The sequence below is a fragment of the Gekko japonicus genome, unplaced genomic scaffold, assembly GCF_001447785.1.
Source record: "Gekko japonicus isolate JY-2015 unplaced genomic scaffold, Gekko_japonicus_V1.1 scaffold1578, whole genome shotgun sequence".
Taxonomy (NCBI): domain Eukaryota; kingdom Metazoa; phylum Chordata; class Lepidosauria; order Squamata; family Gekkonidae; genus Gekko; species Gekko japonicus.
The window spans coordinates 31,302-49,860 of NW_015162530.1; the positions used below are offsets into that span (position 1 = coordinate 31,302).

General features: G+C 46.1%; 1 protein-coding gene across 1 annotated transcript in view; it reads left to right on the forward strand.

The window, feature by feature from the left end:
• The window catches only part of LOC107106177 (zinc finger protein OZF-like), a 20,484-nt gene extending 5,145 nt beyond the window's left edge, over positions 1–15,339 (forward strand). Inside the window, exons 2-6 of the mRNA XM_015406289.1 lie at positions 1,753–1,988; positions 2,472–2,586; positions 13,905–14,336; positions 14,577–15,167; positions 15,251–15,339. Coding sequence (XP_015261775.1) covers positions 1,753–1,988; positions 2,472–2,586; positions 13,905–14,336; positions 14,577–15,167; positions 15,251–15,315 — 1,439 coding nt within the window. The 3' untranslated portion in view covers positions 15,316–15,339. The remainder of the gene's footprint in view (positions 1–1,752; positions 1,989–2,471; positions 2,587–13,904; positions 14,337–14,576; positions 15,168–15,250) is intronic.
• Positions 15,340–18,559: the final 3,220 nt, after the last annotated feature.

The window sequence follows — 18,559 nt, forward strand, 5'->3', positions numbered from 1 at the left end:
GGCCTGATCCAACACAGGCTTCTCTTATGTTCTTGTACTCTGCTTTCTTGGTGTTGGGCGGGGCAACAGTGGGAGGGCTCCTAGTGTCCTGGCCCCACTGCTGGACCTCCTGAGGGCACCTGGTATTTCTGGCCACTGTGTGACACAGAGTGTTGGACTAGATGGGCCTTCGGCCTGATCCAACACAGGCTTCTCTTATGTTCTTGTACTCTGCTTTCTTGGTGTTGGGCGGGGCAACAGTGGGAGGGCTCCTAGTGTCCTGGCCCCACTGCTGGACCTCCTGAGGGCACCTGGTATTTCTGGCCACTGTGTGACACAGAGTGTTGGACTAGATGGGCCTTCGGCCTGATCCAACACAGGCTTCTCTTATGTTCTTGTACTCTGCTTTCTTGGTGTTGGGCGGGGCAACAGTGGGAGGGCTCCTAGTGTCCTGGCCCCACTGCTGGACCTCCTGAGGGCACCTGGTATTTCTGGCCACTGTGTGACACAGAGTGTTGGACTAGATGGGCCTTCGGCCTGATCCAACACAGGCTTCTCTTATGTTCTTGTACTCTGCTTTCTTGGTGTTGGGCGGGGCAACAGTGGGAGGGCTCCTAGTGTCCTGGCCCCACTGCTGGACCTCCTGAGGGCACCTGGTATTTCTGGCCACTGTGTGACACAGAGTGTTGGACTAGATGGGCCTTCGGCCTGATCCAACACAGGCTTCTCTTATGTTCTTGTACTCTGCTTTCTTGGTGTTGGGCGGGGCAACAGTGGGAGGGCTCCTAGTGTCCTGGCCCCACTGCTGGACCTCCTGAGGGCACCTGGTATTTCTGGCCACTGTGTGACACAGAGTGTTGGACTGGATGGGCCATTAGCCTGATCCAACATTGGCTTCTCTTATGTTCTTCTATGAACTCTCGGTCTGGGGCAAGGGATGCTCTGTATTCTTGGTGCTTGGGGGGGCAACAGTGGGAGGGCTTCTGGTGTCCTGGCCCCACTGGTGGACCTCCTGATGGCACTGGTGTTTCTGGCCACTGTGTAATACAGAGTGTTGGACTGGATGGGCCTTTGGCCTGATCCAACACTGACGTCTCTTATGTTCTTAGGATAAAATACAAATTAAATTCGTGGTCGCAGGGAGGCACAGAAAGGGGTCATTCATGCCGATCGGCTCCTTCGCCTGCCAGGCATGCTAGCCAGTTTTTCTCCCCGCCCCGAATCTTCTGTCCCCCTTGGGGGGGGGTTCCCTGCCCGCCCCTCCGCTCCCCTTCCTCCCGGCAGCCCCCCCTGCCCTGGCCAGGAGAGACCCCCCCATATACACCTCTTCCCCTCTGCTGGCTGCTGGGACGGAGCTCTTCCCAAACGCCGGTGGTGGAGGAGGAGGCAGCTGCAGGGGTCGAGCCCTGACCAGTCCCTTTGCCCCCCCCCCCGCTTTACCCCTTGGAGCCCCCCCCCCCCCCAAGGACAGACTGATGCTTAGTCATCCCAGGCCAAAATCATCCCATCCGCAGCAGGTTTTTAAAGGGCCAGACAGAGATGCTTGATTTTCCTGAAAGGCCAAACAGGCCTATCCAAAGAACCTTGACACCTAATATAGCAAAAGAACTTTGATCCTGATGCCTGACTCACAAACGACATCAAGGACGCTCCTTCTCATCCACCGGGGGAAACCCTTCAGAGGGGTCCCTTGATCAGGGCTGGTGATTCTACCTCCATCCTCCCCTGGTTTCTTTCTGCATTTTTGATAACTTTTCCTCTCCCTCTTCACAGCCACCATGGGAAAGGCCGTCTTCCCAGAATCTGAGGCGACCCAAGAGAAGGCGAATGAGATGGAAGACCCAGAAGGCCCTGGAAGTGACCAGAGATCAAGCAATCGTCCCCATCCCACCCGAGCAGGGAGTGAAGTTGAATCCTGGGAAAGAGCCGTGGCGGAGATCCTGGCTAAGGACACCGTGACCTCAGAGGTACACTGTCGACGCTTCCGGCAGTTCCGCTACCATGAGGCCGTCGGGCCCCGAGAGATTTGCAGCCAGCTCCATGGACTTTGCCGCCAGTGGCTGGAGCCGGAGAGCCACACCAAGAAGCAGATCCTAGACCTGGTGATCCTGGAGCAGTTCCTGACTCTCCTGCCCCAGGAAATGCAGGGCTGGGTCAGAGGATGCGGGCCGGAGACCAGTTCCCAGGCGGTGGCCCTGGCCGAAGGCTTCCTCCTGAGTCAGGCAGAGGAGAAGAGGCAGGCAGAACAGGTGAGGGGAGATTTCCTTCGCTCAGTTCAAGCAACGACCTTATCCTAAGGCTTCCCTGCCAGATATTTCTACCTGGAGAGAATTCACTCGGCTGGGAAGAAAACCCAACCCTGATTCCTGCCCCTAAGTCTGAAGCAGCGCTGCTGGTTAACGGTGGGATGAGGAGTCTGTGAGTGGGGCAGGATTCGTCCCCTCAGCCTGTCTCATTCCTCCTCTGACCTGTGTCCCTTGCTGTTGTTTCAGATGTGGGGACCATCTGTGAAGAGGGCGGCGAAGTTCTCTGAGGCAGAAGGAGCTCCGTCAGAGGAAACTCAGTGGGCGCAGGCCCAGGAGGGTGCCCAAGATGCCCCGTCAAGTGGTAAGGGTGCCTCCTGCCCAGATGGGATCGGGGCACCTGGTCAATTTGTTGGGTGGAAGGTTTTGGGCAGGAGGAAAAGAAAGTCCTTCTGCTCACTATGCAGAGTGGACTTCTGGCCACTCACTTGAAGGGGGAGTCGACAGATTCATGGAAGGCAATTCCATTCTTATTTGCATGAAATAAAACCTTTGTATCTCACCTTCCTTCTTTCTGTTGGAAAGACTCAAGGTGGCTCAAATAAGAAAAGGGAGACAAGTTTGGGTGCAGCTGTTACCCAGGGTGAATAAGTAGAACCTCCATGTTCTCCTGACTTGGATGACTCAGAATAGGCCAGTCTCATCAGATCAGATCTTGGAAGTTAAGCAGAGTCAGCTCTGGTTCCTACTTGGACGGGAGACCACCAGAGAAGTCCAGGGTCGATCTGCAGAGGCAGGCAGTGGCACACCCTCCCTGAACGTCTCTTGCCTTGAATAACTGGGGGTGTGTGTGTTTACCATAAGTTAGCTGTGACATGATGCCACTTTCCGTACACACAGGTTCACACCATGTTCTGAGGCAACCTACCTTCTAGAACCCGTTGCCAGAGGCCAATAATTTGGTTTCTGTGCCCCTGCTCAAAGGCTTTCCGAGGATGCTTGGCGGGTCACAGTCCCAAAGAGGATACTGAAGCAGGGGCACTGTCACGTGTTTGAGCTCCAGAGTTCACAGGGCACATTTCAAGTCTCCCAGAAGTCTGAAACGTCTCGCCAGAATGTATGCAACACCTCCCCCCCCCCCAATAGTCCTGGGCCCCCGGGGCGGGCACCCGGTGCTTCTCTTCTGCGCATCCCACAATTGACTAAAATTCAAGGCAAATTTTAATGAGTGTCTATTGGGCAAAGTCTCACAACTCTGAGAAGGGGTGTGTGTGTGTGTGTGTGTGTGTGAAGGGGGTGGAGGACTGGAACAAGCAAATGGACTCTGGAGTCTAGGCGGACACCCTTCCTTCCTCCGTTGTCTCTCTCTCCCTCAGGCGGTGGAGAAACGGTGCTGAGCCATCGATTTTGTCGAGATGTGGAAATGGCTGCGGGACCTGCACTCCAGGTAGGGGAGATGACTTTTTCTCAGGGGGTTTTTTTGCTCCTGCAGTTGCCGCTAAGGTGCCTGAGCGACAGAGGTTCTAAAGGCCGCTCCCTTCACCCCTGCCAAGCCTTCCTGCAGAGGTTCTAAATGCCACTCCCTTTACCCCTGCCAAGCCTTCCTGCTCCCTCCCAGACCGCTCCCCTCCCGTGTGCTTTCTCTGCCTGGCGTGATCTCTGACGCGGGAATCTGCTTTTCCTTTTCAGTATTCCTTTTCCTTTGAGGAGGTGGCTGTGAATTTCACTGAGGCGGAGTGGGCCCTGCTGGATCCGGGACAAAGAGCTCTCCACTGGGAAGTCATGCTGGAGAACTACGGGACCGTGGCCTCCCTGGGTAAGGATCTTCCATGGGTGTAAAAGGTAAAGGTTCCCTTGCTCGAAAGCCAGTCGAATCCGACTCTGGGGTTGCGGTGCTCATCTCCGTTTCAAAGCCGAAGAGCCAGCGCTGTCCGAAGACGTTTCCGTGGTCATGTGGCCGGCATGACTAAACACCAAGGCGCAGGGAATGCTGTTACCTCCCCACCGAAGTGGTACCTATTTATCTACTTGCAATTTCTTGCTTTCGAACTGCTAGGTTGGCAGGAGCTGGAACTAGAGACGGGAGCTCACTCCGTCAAGCGGCACCCGGGTCTCGAACTGCTGAACTACCGACCTTCCACATCCACTGGGGATGATGCAGGCATCAAAATACTGAACTGCGATACGTTGTCTTGATGCCTGCCCAGCTATCTGCCTCTCGTTTGGGGTCTCCAGCATTGGGGTGGCAGTGAAAGTGATGTTTAGGATGGGTGGGTAGGCTGGCCCAAGCCACCCAGCGGGCTCAGGGGCGACTGAGGCCGGTATTGTGGCCATCATCACCCAAGCCATGAGAAAGCTGCTTGATCAGAGGCCAAGGCGGGGATGAGGGGCCCTCAGAAAGACTTTGGAAGGGGCCACAACCTAATTTCTCACTAGTCAGTCTTTACAGCATGTCCTTAAGGACATAGAAACAGATGAACAAAAGAAGAGCCCCGCTGGATCAGACCAGTGAGAGTTCATCTAGCCCCCTCCACAGTGTTCCCTCTAAGCTGAGTTAGTGTGAGCTAGCTCACATTTTTTTAGCCTCCAGCTCACCCGTTTTTGTCTTAGCTCAGGAAGGAGGGGCTCCAGAGCAAGCTAATTTATGCAGTAGCCAAATCATTTGCTCACAACTTTAATGCCAGTAGCTGCCAAAGTAGGATTTTTGCTCACAAGACTCCTCAGCTTAGAGGGAGCATTGGTCCCTCCTCCTGTCTCATCCAGTGGCCAACCAGTTCCTCTGGAGGGCCAACAACAGGGCAGTGAGGCCTCGGCCTTCCCCTGAGAAGAACCTCAGAAGAGCCCTGCTAGGTCAGACCAGTGAGGGCCCATCTAGTCCAGCCTCCTGCCTCAAACAAAGGCCAATCAGTTCCTCTGGAGGGCCAACAACAGGGCAGTGAGGCCTCGGCCTTCCCCTGAGAAGAACCTCAGAAGAGCCCTGCTAGGTCAGACCAGTGAGGGCCCATCTAGTCCAGCCTCCTGCCTCAAACAATGGCCAATCAGTTCCTCTGGAGGGCCAACAACAGGGCAGAGAGGCTGAGGCCTTCCGGCGATGTTGCCCTCTGGCAGTGGGATGCCTCTGAGTGTGGAGGTTCCCCTCTGTCACCATGGTTACTAGCCACTGATAGACCTTTCCTCCATAAATCTGTCTAGTCCCCGTTTAAAGCTTTCTGTTCCTGTGGCCATGGCTACAACCTCTGGCAGCGAATTCCACATTTTAATCCCTCTCTGTGTAAAGAAAGATTTCCTTCTGTTTGTCCTGAATCTACTGCCCATGGTAATGAATGCCACCAAATGAAGTCTGATATTTGAGCTATCTACCATCAGTATAGGGCATTCCGGGTCAGAGAGACTGCCGATGGAATTTTTCTAGTTAAAGACTCAATCGCATCAACTTTATAAATCTAAGCAAGAAGAAGAAGAGATTGGATTTATACCCCGCCCTTGTGGCTGATTGTCCAGAGTGGTCACCAGTTCAGCCAGAGGAGGTTGAACTATTCTTTGTCAGCTCTTTCCACCCCATGCATAATTGTTTAAACCTCTATCATGTCCCCCCCCCTTCATTGTCTCTTTTCTCAACTGAAAAGCCCCAGACTCCTCAGCGTTTCCTCACACGGAAGGTGCGCTAATCCTCTGGTCATCTTGGCTGCCCTTTGCTACACAAAACTGAGAGCCCGTTTGGTGTCGTGGCTAAGAGCAGCGTACTCTGTACTGGAGAACCCGGTTTGATACCCCATGACTCTGATTCCCCACTCCTCTGCATTCAGCTGCTGGGTGACCTTGGGTCAGTCACAGTTGTCTCAGACCTGTGCTTTCAAGAAGAGGAAGAAGAAGAGTTTGGGTTTATGCGCCTCTCTTCACTCAGAGTCTCAGAGCAGCTTACAATCTCCTTTCCCTTCCCCTCCGCACAACAGACACCCTGTGATGTAGGTGGGGCTGAGAGAGCTCTTTCAGGGACTGCTCTTGAGAGAACAGCTCTGAAATAAGTTGTAACTGACCCAAGGTCACACCAGCAGATGCAAGTGGAGGAGTGGGGAATCAAACCCGGTTCTCTCAGATTAGAGTCCGCGCTCTTAACCACTACACCAAACGGTCTCTCTCAGACTTCTCTCAGCCCCACCTACCTCACTACCTTTTGTGGGGAGGGGAAGGGAAAGGAGATTTGTAAGTCGCTCTGAGCTTCCTAGTGAAGGGCAGGGTATAGATCCAATCTCTTCTCTCTTTTCTGTTCTGTATTTGTCCAGAATACATATTCCAACTGAGGCCACACCATAGATCTACACAGGGGTATTAAACGATCAGCCGCATTATTTTCAGTCCCTTTCCTAATCATCCCTAACACAGAGTTTACCCTTTTCACTGCTGCAGCACGCTGAACGACCATTGAACTGTCCACTACAGCCACAAGACCTATTTATTTATTTATTTATTTATTTATTTATTTTTATACCCTGCCCTCCCCACAAGCAGGCTCAGGGTGGCTTACAGTAATTGGTACCCTGTACCATAAAAAACCATGTACAAAATTTAAACAACTTACAACAGCAACATTAAACATTAAAAACATTAAAAACAATCCAACAAGCATTAAAAACAATCCAACAATTAACAATTGTTAATTCTCATTCTCAGCATTGGCCAAAACCTGACGTTGGATCATTTTTGTCTCACTGTGCATCGCCCTAAACTTCATTTCCCACGATGTTGCCCCCTCACTGAAATTGTGGAGATCGTCTTGAAACTTTCCACAGTCAGGCCTGGTTTTCACCATCCTGAATAATAATTTTGTGTCATCTGCAAACTTGGGCACTACACTGCTCTCCCCTAGTTTGAAATTAAATAGTACCTGCCCCAATACTGATCCTTGTGGAAACTCCACTAGTTGCTTCCCTCCGTTTTGAGAACCTGTCCATTTTTTCCTACTCTGTGTTTCATTTTAATTCATAAGCGAACCGGTCCAATTTTCTCATGACACTTAAGCTTACTCAGGAGTCTTTGGTGAGGTACCTTGTCAGAAGCCTTTTGAAAATCCAGGTATATAGAACAAGAAGAAGAGAGTGGATTTATACCCCGCCCTTCACTACCCAAAGGTGTCTCAGAGCGCCTTACAAACTCCTTTCCCTTCCCCTCCCCACAACAGGCACCCTGTGAGGTAGGTGGGGCTGAGAGAGCTCTTGACAGAAACTGCTCTTTTCCCAAGAACAGCTCTTCAGAACTACGGCTTGCCCGAGGTCATCCAGCCAGGTGCAAGCGGAGGAGTGGGAGAATCAAACCTGGTTCTGATTGTGGGCGTTGATTTTGACCAGATTTCAATCCTTTCTTGGATTTCTTTCCTTCCCTATATAAGAATGATCACGGTCTCCTTCTCTGTGCCCAAGAACCACGGAACGTAAGAGAGACTGCGGTGGAGACGGACAGAGGACTCACATCCGAAAAAAGGCTGGAGAGTTTCTCAGGAGGGTCTCCAGAGGGTGTTTCCTTCCCAGATGAGCTGGCTGCGAGTGAGTATCCTTCATGATTATGTCAAAGGAATGAGTACAGAATAGGCAAGGAAGAACCTTTTATCTGTTCTAACCCGACTGCCCAGCAATTTCATGGAGTCCCCATGAGTTCTTGTATTGTGAGAAAGGGAGAAAAGTACTTCTTTCTCTACCTGCTCCATCCCATGCATAATCTTATAAACCTCGATCATGTCACCCCTCAGCTGTTGTTTCTCCAAGTTAAAGAGCCTGAAGCACTTTAACCTTTCTTCCAAGGGAAAGTGTTCCAACCCTTTTATCATTCTAGTTTCCCTTTTCTGCTGTTCTCCCAAAGCTATAATATCCTTTTTTGAGGTGTGGTGACCAAAAATGTACACAATATTCCAAATGAGGTCACACCATCGATTTGTACAGGGACATTATGATACTGGCTGATTTGTTTTCAGTTCCCTTCCTAATAATCCCCACCATAGTGTTGGCCTTTTTTATTGCAGTCGCACACTGTCTCGGCATTTTCAGTGAGTTATCAACTACGACTCCAAGATCTCTCTCTTGGTCAGTCTCTGACAGTTCAGACCCCATCAACCTGTATTTATCGTTAGGATTTTTGGCTCCAATGTGCATCACTTTGCACTTGGCCACATTGAACCCCATTTGCCATGTTGACGCCCATTTGCCCATCCTGAACAGATCCCTTTGGAGTGCCTCACAATCCTCTATGGTTTTCACCACCCTGAACAACTTTGTATCATCCGCAAATTTAGCCACTTTACTGCTTACTCCCAACTCCAAATCATTAATGAACAAGTTAAAAAGCATCAGACCCAGTACTGATCCCTGTGGCACTCCACTGCTTACCACCCTCCACTGAGAAAATTGCCCATTTATACTCTCTGTTTCCTATTAGTTAGCCAGTTTTTGATCCACAAGAGGACTGGTCCTTTTATCCCGTGATTATTGAGCTTACTTAGGAGCCTTTGATGAGGAATTTTGGAGTGCCTCTGAAAGTCAAGGTAAACAAAATCTACTGGGTCCCCCTTGTCCACATGTTTGTTTACCCCCTCAAAGAATACTAACAGGTTAGTGAGACAAGATCTTCCCTTACAGAACCCATGCTGAGTCTACCTCAATAGTTTTGGTTCATCAATGTGCCTACTAATTCTTTCCTTAAAAACAGTTTCCACCAACTTACATGGTATCAACGTCAGACTGACTGGGCTGTAATTTTCCAGATCTCCTCTGGAACCCTTCTTAAAGATGGGAGTGACATTAGCTTCCTTCCAGTCCTCAAGAATGGAGGCAGATTTTAATTAAAGATTACATATTTTTGTCAGAAGATCCACAAGTTCACATTTGAGTTCTTTCAGAACTCTCGGATGTATGCCATCTGGGCCTGGTGAGTTATCAGTTTTTAAGTTGTCACCTCAATCTGACTCAGGTCTCTCAACACCGCTCCCGAAATCAGTGGTTCTGGAGTGGGCAAGCACTTCTCATCTTCCACAGTGAAGACAGAGGCAAAAAATGCATTCAGCGTCTCAGCCATTTCCCTATCATCCTTCAGTACTCCTTTTACCCCTTGGTCATCCAAGGGCCCCACTGCCTCCCTGGCTGGTTTCCTGCTTCTAATGTATTTGAAGAAAGTTTTATTGTTGGTCTTTACATTTTTCGCTATATGCTCCTCATACTCCCTTTTTGCCTGCCTGATCACAGACTTGCATTTTATTTGCCACAGTCTGTGTTCCCTTTTATCAGCCTCACTGAGACTAGCTTTCCACTGCTTAAAGGAATCCTTCTTACCTTTCACAGCTTCCATTACTTTGTTTGTTAACCATGCAGGCACAAATACCTATTTGTGCCTTTCCTAACCTGCGGTATATATTTTTTCTGAGCTTCTAGGATCATAGTTTTAAATAGTTTCCAAGCTTCCCCAATGGTTTTGACCCTTTCTACTTTTCCTTTAGTTTCCTCCTCACATGTCCCCTCATATCAGAGAAGTTACCCCTTTTAAAGTTAAAAGTGGTTGTGTCAGTCTTTTTGGGCAATTTTTGGGCAACTTTTGGGGCAATTTGCCTTGAGCCAGTTCGCCAGGCAAGGCGGGATACAAATTGAAAATAATAAATAAATAAATAAATAAATAATTTATACAAATATTGAACTCCATAACATTATGGTCACTGTTCCCAAGCACTGCAATCACTTTTACATCTCTTACCAGGTCTTGGGCATTCTTAAGACCAAATCCAGGATTGCCTCTCCCCTGGTAGGTTCTGTGACCATCCGCTTCATAGCACAGTCATTGAGAGTGTCTAGAAACTCAATCTCTTTTTCTCGACTAGAACACATATTGACCCAATCAATGTGTGGGTAGTTAAAATCACCTATTACGACACAGTGTTTTTTGTCTAGCCACTATTTTTAATTCATTCATCATTTTATAATCCTCCTCTATCTTTTGATCTGGTGGGCAATGATAAACTCCCAGTGTTAAGCTTCCTTTTGGGCCCACAATTTCAATCCATAGCACTTCCAGAAGCGAATCCAATTCTCTTACCCTCTTCTTTTTTTAACATTTTTTTATTTTCTTAACAAACATAAAATTGGGGTATAGCATTTCAAATCTTTCTTTTCCTCTATTAAACTGCCTCATACAATATCTAGAGCTATATCATTTTTTCACCTACTGATCATATAATATTTGCAAATATATAGATGCACAGTTTCTTTAATTCTACAGATATAGGTTTTGTCTAAGCATTTTGTTAAGTTCTTTCTTTGGATATGTAAAAAGGCATAATTCATTATTTTCTTCTGAATATTAATGTAATGGTCTTACTCCATTATCAGTCTCAGAAATTCCCTCAGAAATTTCCCATCCCTTTTGTAGTTTTCCTTTTCTTCTTGATTTTCTGATTTCTCCTATTTAAAACTCAAGTCTTAATTCTGTGTCTTTTCCCCTTATAAATATAGAAATCTTCTGAGTATAAACATCTGTACTCAATCTTTGGAATAGTTTATGGATCCAAGTGTTGGTTTCTTTTGTCTCTCTGAGGTGACATGTGACTCCTTATTTTCGAAATGTCATCACCAATGGCTCTTTTATAAAGTCTCTGATGCACATTTATAGAAGTTTTGTTTCTCTTTATAGGCGCAGACTCCATTTTGTGAATCATGTCATCTTGATTGTATCTGAACTGTCTCTTTCTTTCTTAGTTTGTTGCATAAGCATTTCCGTTTCATCTTGTGTAGCGTAAAAAACTTCTTTGACTGCCTTTTTTACAGCTGCGATTACTGTGTTTTGAATTAGACTATGGAGGTCTTTTAAGGAGACCTGTGATCATTTGATGCTTGTAAGTTCCGCTGTATCTGAAAATAAAGCCTCTGGCACCGTTTGAAGAGTCTATCTGTGCCATCCGTGTTTTCAACAACGTGTTAAAACCAAAGAATCTCTAGAAATATTTTCCAAGAAAGTTTTACAATAACATGGCTTCTAATGAGCATATATCAACAATTTGTTATAGTCATAACACAAAGACAATACCAACGTAAGTCGGGGATGCTATCTATTATTTAAATTTTACGGTCAGAACAAAATGGAGTTTTGTAGTTTCAGTAAAGAAAAACATAAATTGTTATGGGAATGTAATAAGTGTAAAGATCAGAGTAAGATTTAGTTTTCTTTTTCCCCCTTAAGAGATCATGTTTTAATATTCCATTTATTTAAAGTATAAATCCTAGTCCTTATTTCAGCAGCTTTGGTTTAATGCTTTAAAACATCTTCATGCTGTTCCAGCTGCTTTCTTTTTTTCTCCAGACAAGGGGGGGAAAGGGGGGGAGATTCTGTTTCTAGTTCACTAAGATTCAGAGTCAAGTTCAACTAGTTTCCCTCCAACTTTATATTTTATATTCCACAAAGTACCGTCTTAGACAAGATCTATCTCTTTGTTTTCTTTGCCCAAGAGGTCGTTTGAAAAGATGCTTTAAATCCTTTTTGTAGCCACTGGGAGGAAAGGAGGGGGGCAGGAAGTGAAGTCTTTACCCCTCCATTCCAGTGTCTTTTTAAACTTTAAAGGGGTTTCACGATAGATGATAGACTCTCTGTTGCTGCTTTACAATGTACTCACAGTGTTGTGCTTCATCGATGGTATGGATGAGGTTCCAGTTTCTCCTGTCCTGTCCATGTCTGACAAGGGCGCTCTCGGTCGGCTCCTGCATCGGGGCAAATTTGGACCCTGCGCCCACTTGCTGCCACTTGCAGGGGGGGGTCCAAATCAAGCCCCTTGCAATGAGCTCCTTTGCGGGGAGCTCATTGGAATTTGGGAACCCTCAAATCTTCTTAAAGGAGCCATTGATTCGGCCAGCACCTGGGAGCTCTTCCCAATGCGTTTGTTCCCGCCTTGCCGAACCCCTTTACCCTCTCAATCTTATTGGACTGTATACCCTCTCTGACATACAGAACCACCCCACCTCCAACCCTTCCCCCCCCCATCCTTCCGATATACTATATAGCTGGGAATCACCGTATCCCACTGATTTTCCTCATCCCACCAAGTTTCTGTAATACCCACAATGTCTATTTTTTTCCTCCAACACCAAGCACTCCAACTCCCCAATTGTACCTCAGACACTTCTAGCATTTGTATATAAACACTTGTAATTTCCCATACATGTTAAGCCTGCAACCTTCCTCTTGCTGCCTTGGGACCTTGTCAGGCAGTCCATATCGCTAGAGTCTGACCCACAAATCAAGCAGTCAACAAGACCTGCAAAAAATGCTTCCTGTGTATTACAGTCTAAATTCCTACAAATCATAAGAAAATCCTAGAACAAGCATACATGATCAAAGATACATCATCAACGTCGTCTCCAGATTATATAGCATTAGAATCCATTAGAAGTTTAGCAGCATATCTGAACCTGAACATATTGAGATCAGCATCCTGTTTGAATGAACTGCATTATCTTTCATGACTTGTAAAGCACTTTAAGAGCAAGAGAGCTTTTGTACCACTCTAATATTCCTGAGGAAGATCCAATTTTGAAACGTTGTTATGTAATCCGGAGATGACGTTGATGATGTATCTTTGATCATGTATGCTTGTTCTAGGATTTTCTTATGATTTGTAGGAATTTAGACTGTAATACACAGGAAGCATTTTTTTGCAAGTCTTGTTGACTGCTTGATTTGTGGGTCAGACTCTCACAACTGTTTTCTTTATACTTTTTCTCTGATTAGGTCGTGTTTGTCCACATTTGTCTTGAGTCCATATCGCTAGCCACAGTCTCAGTGGACAATTCCAATCCACCTCCCTGTAGAGAAGCAACAGCTACCCCCTCACCTCTCTGAGATGAGCCATCCCGAACTGGAGACTTTTCATCTCCTGTCGGCTTTCCCCCAATATTCAGTATCCAAAAAAGGTGGGTGGTTTGTTAAGAACAGTCAATGTGGAAAAGGCCAAAGGCCCATGAACTTTTTCTACAGCTTTCACCTGGATGCCTTCAGGCCAGCACCACCCCCCCCCCCCATAATTGCACATCTTCGAAAAAACACTGGAGGGGGCCTTGAACTGGAGGGTTCACTTGTTTAGATCCTCTCTCCCCCTAATCTGGGAGAACTGGGTTTGGTTCCCCACTCCTCCACTTGCAGCTGCTGGATGACCTTGGGCCAGCCATAGTTCTGTCAGAGCTTTTCTCTCAGGAGCAGTCCTCGAAAGAGCTCTCTCGGCCCCACCTACCTCACAGGGTGTCAGTTGTGGGGAGGGGAAGGGAAACGAGATTGTAAGCTCCTCTGAGACTCCTCTGGGTTGTGAAGGGTGGGGTACAAATCCAATCTTTTCTTATTTAATTCTCAGAGGCAGAGCAGAAAGTCAAATGTAAACAGTGAGGAAATCATTCTCTGCCACTTTTTCCCTTTATGACCAGGGTCCAGCCTACCTAAGGGTAATAGAAGAACAGCTTTACTGGAGGGCCTGGAAGGAATTGCACACCCATTAATGACCAGGGCCTGATTGGTGGTTTGGCTTCTTGTGCGGCTCCCGATTAGACCTCTTTCTTTATTACAGCAGGAAGAAGCCACTAAAAATATTTAGAGAGTAGATTTAAATTCAACAGCAGATCAGACTTCTATATGTGGGTTCTAACAGGATCTCTCTCTTTATTCCAGCAGGGAATGATCAGAGGAACGAGGAAGATGAGGAAGATGAGGAACTTCATCACCTATTGCCAGATGGAGTCAAGAATGAAGACTGGAGAGGAAACTTGAGGAATCAAGGCAGACATAAGAGGCAAAAAGGAAGCCACATGATTGAGAAGACTGATAAAATCATTTCTTGCCAAGTGGGGGATTTCCATGAAGTAATTCACATGGTGGAAGAAACAGGCAAGTGCTTGGAGTGTGGAATGAACTTCTCAGATCAAATGCAGTATCATATCCATTTACAAATGCACAGTGGAAAGAAGACCCATCAATGCCTGGAGTGTGGAAAGAGCTTCCTTTGTAAAGCAGAACAAATTAGACATCTAAGAACACATACAAGAGAGAAACCTTACAGCAGTTCGCAGTGTGGCAAGACCACCTCAGGTAAATCAGACTTTGTTCATTCAGGAGGGAAACCATTTATCTCCTCAGAGGGTGGAAAAAAGACATTCTTTGATGGGAAAAGGGATAATATACATTTTCGAAAGCACAACATAATGAAGGCCCATAAATCTTTTCAGTGTGGAAAGGACTTCAAATACAGATCACAGCTCCTTGTGCACCAAAAAATCCACAGAGGGGAGAAATCTTCTGAGTACACAGAGGGTGGAAAGTGGTTGAGTCAGAGTGGTGCTCTTCAACAACATCAAAGAACCCACACAGAGGAGAAACCCTTTGAATGCTCAGAATGTGGAAAGAGATTCAGTCGAAGTGGCCATTTTCAGGTCCATCGAAGAATCCACACAGGGGAGAAACCTTTTGAGTGCTCAGAGTGTGGAAAGAGATTTAGTAACAGTAGCACTCTTACACGGCATCAGAAAACCCACACAGGGGAGAAACCTTTTGAGTGCTCAGAGTGTGGAAAGAGATTTAGTAACAGTAGCACTCTTACACGGCATCAGAAAACCCACACAGGGGAGAAACCTTTTGAGTGCTCAGAGTGTGGAAAGAGATTTAGTAACAGTAGCACTCTTACACGGCATCAGAAAACCCACACAGGGGAGAAACCTTTTGAATGCTCAGACTGTGGAAAGAGATTCAGTCAGAGTGGCACTCTTCAGAAGCACCAAAGATCTCACACAGGGGAGAAACCTTTTGACTGCTCAGAGTGTGAAAAGAAATTCCGTACAAGTGGCCAGCTTCAACTACATCGAAGAACCCATACAGGGGAGAAACCTTTTGAATGCTCAGAGTGCGGAAAGAGATTCAGTCAGAGTAGCCATCTTCAAAAGCATCGAAAAACCCACACCGGAGAGAAACCTTTTGAATGGTCACAGTGAGGAAAAAACTTCAACTTGAGAGACCAACTTAAACACATCAGAGAACCCACACAGGAGAGAAACCTTTTGAATGCTCAGAGTGTGAAAAGAGCTTCAGGTAGAGTAGCACTTTTCAAAAACATCTAAGATCCCATGTAGCCTGTGAATAGAGCTTTTATCCTGTTTGGCACCTAAAAGGCAACCACAGACTATACAAAGCACTGAAATTATATAAAGAGGTGGAATCTACACAGAAACCTTACCCTTATTAGGAAGAAATGTTATGAATGCTAGGACTGTGGAAATAGCTCTAGCCACATTCGAAACCTCAAATACCACAGGGAGAAAGCAAGGATGGAGATGGGCTCTGTAGTTGAAGGATCAGCTGATATATCCTTTAGCATTGAGGAGTGTACCCAGAGTCACAGATCTGACTTTCATGTTCTTCACAAAATTGCTAGGATAAATGTTTAGGGACTGTCGTCTATGCTACTGTGTTCCGCTTACTGAAACTAGGATCCTACCGCGTAATTTTGGAATAATTTAATGTGTTGTGGTAAAACTTATGATTTTGCCTTAGTCCTCTTTTTAGATTTCTGGTTGGTTCTACAACCGTACTCCTATTGTGTTGTTTATTAAATGCTCCAACTTTTTGATTGTATTGACTCACTCTGTGAAATCTGCCTTGAGTCCAAATGAGAAAAGCAAACTATAAACAATGTAAATAAATATAATCTGGCTGAGGCTCCTCATCTCCCCAAGTCACACTCTCTTTAAGGCACAACCCCCAAATCTTCAGGAATGTGTCAACCTGTAACTGGCAACACTAGGAATGCCTGGACTCCATGAGACCTCCCTCAAACGCCAAAAAAAAAAAAAAAAACCACCCTGAAAAGGACCCTGACCTCTCCCCTTGGCTTTCACTCACAGAAACCCAGTGTGAAATGCTGTGGTTGCCTAACAACAGCCACTGAGGCAATCCATTTCTTAAAGCTACATTGTAAGGAAGACACCAACCTGTCGGTAACACAGCAACTTTGTATACCTGAAGGACGGCAGAAGGGGGAGGATTAACCTTGCAAGTCTTTACAGGAACTGGCCAGTACTCAGCTTTGCAAGAGCTGCACAGCTGGGATCTCTTAACTAACAACTGCACTGGAGACAGGGAGGGGAGTGGCTTAATAGGTCCTTCCAAAGATAAGATAGCAAGAGTTGTGGGGGGAGAATAATAACGCGCGTTTGGTGGGCAGGATGTTTTCCTACCTTGTGGAGTTATTGTAAGTGCTATTTTAATTACTTTTTTGTATTTTGGCAACCCCCTGAAGGACGTTTGCTTTAGCCTTAAAGCATTGTTAATTGAGGTTGCCTTTGTTGTTTTTTCGACAATAAAAGCTTTTTTTGCCTAATTTGCCAAGCCTGATTGTGGAGCCTGAAGTATTCTGACAGAGAACCCGAAGCCTGTGTCTTACATACATGTATTCCTTTCATGATGGTTGTTTTTTTTAAAAAAATCATTTTTTCCTAATATATTGTACATTTTTCTGCATCTCTGGGTAGTTTTTCAGTTTGTAGAAAGATCTGTTTTCCCCTTCACTATTCCAATCACTGCATTTAGGTATGCTCAGATTTGGCCTACTTTGCTATTATTTTATTAAAGCATGTCCCATTTTCCTAGCGTTTCAAGTCAGCTTACAGTAATAAGTTTTCAGTTAAAACCAAAAATAAGATAGTGAACCCTACATCTCTCCCCCCTTGCCCTCTTAAAAGATGCCTGCCATTCAAAAGCCCAAAAAAGACCCGGTAAACAATTAGGCCTGGCAGTTCCTTCGGGAGATCTTCAGGGAGCCCTGCTAAATGGTGGATCTCAGATTGGTTGTCTGCCATGATATCAGCTTTTTGGTTATTGTGAGAATGCTCCTGAGCTGTGTAGGAGAGATGTAGAAATCTACAATTTATAGAAGGAGGGGAAAAATCTAATAAATAGAGAAGCAGGTATCCCTAGGTGTAAACAGCTGGATGTGGGTTCCTTCCTTATTCTTGTTTCAGGTATGTTTTTGGAGTTGCAATGGCTTCAGTGGCCACAAGGGGAGATGTGTTTTGGGGGAAAGGGGGTGGAAAGCGCCCCTGCTGACTCCCCATTAATACAAACACAAAATCTGTGGAATGGGATCCCAATAATTCTATGAAATTAAGCACTTGTCTATTTTTATACACATTAATCAATTTCCTAATAAGGTATGATATATACAGAAATGTGTACAAATGACAAGTTGTTTTACAAAACTACAATAAACACTAACAGGTAATATGACAGAACTACAGTAAACCCAACGAAGATCCCGAGTATACATTCATTTTGTTTAACTTCTTCAGGAATGCTGTTATAAAGAAAAATGTAGAAAACAAGAATGTATCAAAATGGATAATGATGATGCTGATGATAAATTGGACTCTAAATAAATAATAAATACAATCTATTGTGCTCAGTCATTTGTCTCTTCCAACAATTTGTGTATCAACAATTTTAAGTTCTATGGAAAAGAAAATATATTGCTTTATAAAAATAATTACTTTAACGGTGGCTCAAGTGGTTAAGACGCTGAACTGCAGGCTGTGGAAGGTCAGTAGTTCAGCAGTTCGAGACCCAGGTGCCGCATGACGGAGTGAGCTCCCATCCCTAGTTCCAGCTCCTGCCAACCTAGCAGTTCGAAAGCAAGAAATTGCAAGTAGATAAATAGGGACCACTTCGGTGGGAAGGGAACAGCGTTCTGTGCGCCTTTGTGTTTAGTCATGCCGGCCACATGACCACAGAAATGTCTTCGAACAGCGCTGGCTCTTCAGCTTGGAAATGGAGATGAGCACCGCAACCCTAGAGTTGGATTCGACTGGCTTTCGCGCAAGGGGAACCTTTACCTTTTACCTTTTAACTTCATAATGCATAGTAAATAAATAATTGATTAATAAATCCCATATGTTGTGTTCAGTCCTTTGTCTCATCCAATCATTTTGTGTATCAACAAAATTCAGGCCGATTGCTAGAGCGTCGGCCAGCGACGTGCCCAACGTGATGACATCACTTCCGGGTGACGTCATTGAGCCGGGCACGTCAGCCCGAAACGGGCACTTTGGGGGCAGGGTTCCCCCCACCGGCCTGATCCAGACTGGCAGGTTGGGGGCCCTTTCAACTGTCGTGATTCACTTACTATGGTAAGGCTGGCCTAGATGAGTTTAATCTAGAGTGTCAGTGAAGTGACAGCTAGGAACAGCATGTGACTGCTAGGAGGCTGGCCAGAACTGGTTTAAGGCAGTGCAGCCTGGCACTAAGTGTAATGCAAGAGGTTGCATCAGCTATGTGCTGATTGGCCA